The 5,968-nt window shown below is 57.3% G+C and overlaps 1 protein-coding gene across 3 annotated transcripts in view; it reads right to left on the bottom strand.

Annotated features, from left to right (window-relative positions):
* SEPTIN3 (septin 3) overlaps positions 1–3,978 on the bottom strand; it is a 26,600-nt gene extending 22,622 nt beyond the window's left edge. For all 3 annotated transcript variants that reach the window (XM_014588688.2, XM_027772735.1, XM_027772736.1), the window contains exon 1: positions 2,429–3,978. In XM_014588688.2, coding sequence (XP_014444174.2) covers positions 2,429–3,965 — 1,537 coding nt within the window. In that variant the 5' untranslated portion in view covers positions 3,966–3,978. The remainder of the gene's footprint in view (positions 1–2,428) is intronic.
* Positions 3,979–5,968: the final 1,990 nt, after the last annotated feature.

Below are 5,968 nucleotides of genomic sequence, written 5' to 3' on the forward strand. Positions count from 1 at the left end.
GCCCTGAGGCAGGGACCCAGCTCCGGGCCCAGCTCCGGGCCCAGCTCCGGAGGATGAGCCTGTAACCTTGGGCTAGTCGGGACTTCCCCAGCCTCAACCCAACAGAAACCGTTTGCATGGACAGCGTATCACCCCGTATCCTAGATGGCCGTCCTTGCCCGCGGAGATTCTGGGTCTGGGGGGACAAACAGAGCTGACGCCCTAATGCCAGGGACTGGAGTGTGCACACGGGTGGGCGCCCTGGGGAGAAAGGGTTTGAAGACTCCCTGGAAGAGGTGAGAACCAAGACAGAAAGGCAAATGGAGGTGGGAGAGAAGAATAGGAAGGCGTTCTGCTCAGACCAGGCAGGCAGCAGAGGTGAGGGGGTCAGAGGTGAGGGCTGTATGGTACAGGGTGGCAACCGAGAACCCGCGGAGTAGCTGAGGCAGACACAATTCCTAGCAGGGTCGTAGGGCTGAGGCGGCGGAAGTCCGCCCCAACAGAAGGCAATGGTGAGCCGCGGTAGCTGCCCGGTGTATGGAGGGAAGGGGTGCCTTCCCAGGCAGAGGGGTGGAGAGGCAGACATTCAAATACTGAGAAGACAAATGAACAAGAGTAGAAATAGTCTGGTGGATGATGGAGCCAGCAGGTGCTGTGATGTGAAGGTGCTGGACTCCCACATGGTAGACTGCAGTTTGAGGCCCAGACCTGGTGGCTTGCCCAAAATTCTAAGAGAATGGAGAAGGGATTGAGGCATGCCCCCCTCCCCCCCGGCCCCACCCTGGGAAATGATTTCTCACTTTCCCTCTCACTGTCTCTCTCTGTTTCTCCTCTCTGGCAAGTGCACGTGCCCTATAACAAAAAAAGAGAGAGAGAAGAAAAGAAAGAAAGAAAGTCACTGGATGGGATGAAGGAGAGAGAAGGGCGAGAAAGAGGAAGATACAAGTTTCTAGACACAAGTTAGAAGGCGCAGCTGAGATCAGTGAGTCAGTTCAAGAAGGGGCATAGCCCGGTGGTACAAGCAATCTGTGGTGCTGGAAGCCACATGGCCATCCAGGGGTCCAGCTTCAGGCCACCTGAAACACAGTGGGAGCAGGCACACCTAATACCCTGGCTGGCTGGGGTAAGGGGGTCACCGTGGGACCAGATCCTGTTGAGGGTGCCTCTCTGTGTCTCTCTCTTTCTCTTAAAAGAAATAAATAAACTTCAAAAAGAAAGAAAAAAAGAAAAGCGCTGCCTCCCGACGTGTCCCAGAGAGATCTGGGTAGAGGAGCCTAGCAAGGCTGTCCTCGTCTGCATTTTGGGAAGCAGGGTTGGGCTGAAGCGTGAAGACCGAGCCTGGACCGAGCCTGGGTACCCCAGACTGACTGTGCGGAGTGGATGGGAAAGGCCCTGACGACACGAACAGCCAGTTCAGGCATTGAATCGGATGTTTCCTTTCCAGACCTGGAATCAGCCTTTGAGATGTTGGGAATGAGGCTGCCCAAAGCAGGATTCCAAAATCTGACTTCCGATCAGCTTGCTGCCACCAACCTGCTTTGGTGTGACTGTAAGCATGTCATAGCCTCCCTGAGACCGAAGGAATTGGCAGCCCTGTGGTGACCGTTACAGGTCTGGGTGGGACTTCCGTATACACGGTCTCCAACCTACCTTTCAAGGCTAAAAAGCTGGGTAAGGGCCACAAGGGAGACTTCCAACTAAGGCACCTTCTTCCTGAAAAACTGAGTGTGGATGGGTTTAGCGGGTCTCAGGTCATTACCCCACGTCTAGAGAAGCGCTTCAGTGGTAACTACTGTTAGACCCATCACCATTTACTAAAGTGCTGGTCTGCGCTTCTCAGACGTTTGCTTTAAAACTGGGTTCAGAGACCAGCAGTTGGCGTAATGGCTATGTCACTGGACTCCCATGTAGTCAACCGCAGTTTGAGTCCCTCACCCAGTGGCTTAAACTCACGCCAGGCGCATGTGCGTGCATGTCCAAGATCCTGAGAGGAGAATGGAGGAGAAGGGATTGCGGTGTGGCCATCCCCCTCCCCTGGGGGCTGATTTCTCGCTTTCTGTCTTTCTGTCTCTCTCTGTCTTTCTGGCAAGTACACGTGCCCTATAGCAAAAACCTCTCCAAAAAAAAAAAAAAAACTGGATTCAACTTTAAAATTGTTCCGGCTCTTCTGGAAGCAAAGAAACCACCAAGGGGCACACTAAGGGGAGCACCTCCACAAGTTACCCCACAAACCTTCCTTCTGGTAGCTTGCCGCAGCCTGACCTGTGACTGGAGAACACCTGCTACTCAGCATCTGAACTCTGCTCCTCTCCCCCAGTCCATTCAACTCTGACCCTAGGGTTTGCCCTTCCTCTGCTCAGCTGTCCAGGCAGGACCCCTCTCCAGGCTCGTACGTTCCTACCCCCTCCAGCAGCCCAGCACACACGCACCCAGACATCTTTGCGTTTACCTTTAGATTCTCTGGCCAGCTCCAGGACGGCAGCATCTGTTACGTGGCCCAGGGCGGGGTTTGCTCCTCTGCTTGGCACCGGTGGGTACGTAGCAAAATCTGGTGTGGACCAATTGTCACAGCCCAGCGTGACCTCTGCAGTGGCTGGGTCTGGGGTGACTGGCACAGTCGAGCCCGTGGCTGCACCCAGCCTGCTGATGTCCACAGCAGGAGAACCCAGAGTAGTGTCCAGTGTGGCTACAGTCGCTCCGGCCAAAGCCATGGCCAACTTGGCTGTGCCCTTCTGTCCTGGGCCTGGTGTTGCCGCACACGTGCCTGTGCCCTCCGTGGTCACACTCGGTTTGGCTGTGCCCTTCTGTCCCGGGCCTGGTGTTGCCGCACACGTGCCTGTGCCCCCCGTGGTCACACTCGGTTTGGCTGTGCCCTTCTGTCCCGGGCCTGGTGTTGCCGCACTCGTGCCTGTGCCCCCCGTGGTCACACTCGGTTTGGCTGTGCTTTCTGCAGCCATGGTTTTGCCAGGCTCGTCTGGGTCTGGGGTTATAAAGTCCATGACCGTGTCCGGATTGGTTGTCCTTACGGTGGTCAAGTTCATGGCCGGGCCTGGCTTGGTCGTGTCTGTAGACGGGTCCTTGACTGTACCCAGTTTGGAATCCGGAGCGGGAAACTCTGGGCTCGTGTCCGATCCGGATGTGTTTGGTGCGGCTGGACAGGTAGCCACACTAGGTCTGTCGGTGGCCATAGTGGCCAAAGGTCTGGCTATCCCCGGCCTTGCGTCCACAGCAGCCAAATGTATAACAGGGGTCCTATGGGTGCACATCCAGGATCTGGGGATGCCCCTGGGCCGGGACTTGCTCCTTCCTGGAGATGCTCTGATAGGCGTGTGGGCAGTCACTGGGACAGGGAGCCTGTGACCCGCCGGGCCTGGCCCTGCGAGGTTTGGGGATTTCCGGACTAACCCGGATTGGAAAGGTAAGGCCAGGTATGAACTCACCAGGGGCTTCTCCACTGTGGGCACCCTGCTGGGCTTGGTCAGACCTGGGTTCCCTGGGCCTTCGGAGTGGACCCTGCCCCCTGGCACCAGGGTCATGGGTGAGCCTGGAGAGGGCAGCCTTCTTCCTCCATGGGCAGCAGCCTCCCGGCCCGGCGTAGGCAACTCTTCCCAGTGGGTAAAGCGGGGGTCCCGGGGTCGCACCTGGTTGTTCTGACGGAGGGTTAAGGAGATGGAGCTGAGCTTCCTGGGTGCGAGGCTATTGGCAGGCAAGGGGCTCAGGGCAGGCCCTGGGGCAACACCAGCCTCTTGGGAGAGCAGACTTTGGGCCCTGGCTCCGAGGCCTGGTCGTCTCGACATCTGTGGAACATGGCTTTGGGGGAAGGCATCTAGATGGATGGTCTTCCTGAGCACAGGGATGAGGGGGGACGCCCCTCCAGGGAGCCGTGAGGGCCGGGTGGTGCGCCCCAACATGTGGCTGCGGGGTGAGGAGGCTGGGAGTCCGCGTAGCTGCGTGTCTGGAGGAGCAGGAGCAACGTCGCGGTCCATCCGGGCCTCTTGTCTTTCCCTGGGGCAATCGACAGAGAAGGGCCAGGCGGGGTGAGGGCTCAGCCCTGGAGGTCTCAGCCCTCTCCCTCCAGGCCAGCAACTGGCACCCCAGGTCTGAAGGGGCCCTGTTTGGGGTGTTGTGTATCTTCCTGCAGGGCTTCCACAGCTCCACACACCTGCCGCGCTGCCATATGGGGGCGGTGCCTCCAGTCACAAGCACCTCTGGCGTGAAGGGCCTCATGTAGGGTCTCCCTCTCCCTCTCCTGACCTGAGGGTGGTCCCTCTCTCTGTGAACAGCTCCATAGAGGACGCATACATGTCCAGGGACCCAGAAGAGGGCTGTTGCCACTGGAGACCTAGCTGCCTCTTACTTCCAGAAGGAGCCAAAGGATTCGGGCTCCCCCATCAGCAGCCAGAACAGGGGTGCAGGTGTCCAGGAAGGAGGCTGAGGGATGGCCAGTTTGCCTTGAGAACAAGGTCTGGACCTGGGGATCCCATGCAGAGGCGAGAAAGAGCCCTGGGCCGGCCTGGTGCAGGAGCTGGGATTAGAACCAGAGCTGGAGGGGCCCAGGAGAAGGAAAGGCTCAGGAGGTACAGAGGTGACAGGCGTTCATGCGAAGAGCCTTGTCTGATGAGCAAACCACAGTCCCTGCCCTTGGAGAGCCTGCAGTCCCCAGGGAGCAGGCCAGAATGCAGGCAGGACCTCACAAGGTAAGCATTAGGGGTGGGCCTTAGCTCAGTCCTGGTGTCAGAGGAGGGAGGCCAGTCGGGGGGAGGCCCAGAGTGAGAAAGCATAGCACACTGCCAGTGTGCAGTGTGCAGGGCTAAGACTCGACGCTCTGCACGGCTGAGCCAGTGGGAAGGTGGCTGGTTTGCATCCAGAGACCTGTGAGTGCACTGGGCATGCTCGTCCCCACGACTGGAGCACGTGGGAGAGGGCCTAGCTAAGGCTGGGATCATGGCTTCAACACCCTAATACCCTATTGGAGTATTTTAATGTGTGCTCTCTTTCTCCCTTTCTATTTTTTTTTAAAGAATTGTTTATTTTATTTTATTTACTCATTTATTTTAATTTGACCAGAGAGAGAAGCAGAGAAAGAGGGAGAAAGCAAGCCACCAGGTCTGGGACTTGAACCATGGTCAGCCATGTGGGAGTTTGTAGGCCATGTGGGGGTGTCTAGCACCTTAACCACCATGCCACCTGCTGGTCCCCTCTCTCTCTCTTTCTCTTTCTCATGAAATAAATAAATAAACTTGGGCCAGCAGAGGGCGTAGCAGTTATATCACTGAACTCGCAGACCTGGTGACTAGAAAACTCACACTGGGTGCGTGTGTGCATGCCCAAGATCCTGGAAGGAGACAGAAGAAGGGGCTGTGGTGTGGCCATTCCCCTTGGGGGGTGATTTCTCACTTTCCCTCTCACTGTCTCTGTCTCTCTCTCTCTGTGGCAAGTGCACATGCCCTCAGGCAAAACCTTCTAAAAATTTTTAAATAAATAAATAAACTTAAAGAAAAAGTGCGGCATCTTTTTGAATCTCCGTGTGGCCTCCTAGGCCGTGTGAGGCTGGAGACAAGGTGAGCTGAGCTGAGGTCCCCGGCTGCAGGGCTGTGTGAGGGTGAGGCTGGAGACAAGGTGCAGTGAGCTGAGGTCCCCAGCTTCAGCCCTGCAGTCCCTGCCTTTAGAGAGCCTGCCAACCCCAGGGCTCAGGCCTTGGAAAACAACCTGGTCAGAGCTGCAGGTGGGAACAGTCACTTAGGAGCGGTGTGACAGAGGGGTCAGAGGGAACAGAATCGAGGCAAGGAGACCGTGAGGACACAGTCGAAACCCTCCGTGGGCTCCGGCAGTGCTGGAGAAGGCTGCATTGCACCTGCCGCGGGCGTGGCTTATGGTGGGGAGTTGGGGGCAGTGAGTGTCTAGGATGAAGCTCAGGCCTCTGGCTGGTGGTCTGGGCAGGTGGACCATTTCCTGAGGTGGGCTCCAGGGACCAAGTGGCCAGTGAATG

This window comes from Tupaia chinensis, unplaced genomic scaffold, assembly GCF_000334495.1.
Source record: "Tupaia chinensis unplaced genomic scaffold, TupChi_1.0 Scaffold000294_5, whole genome shotgun sequence".
Taxonomy (NCBI): Eukaryota; Metazoa; Chordata; class Mammalia; order Scandentia; family Tupaiidae; genus Tupaia; species Tupaia belangeri.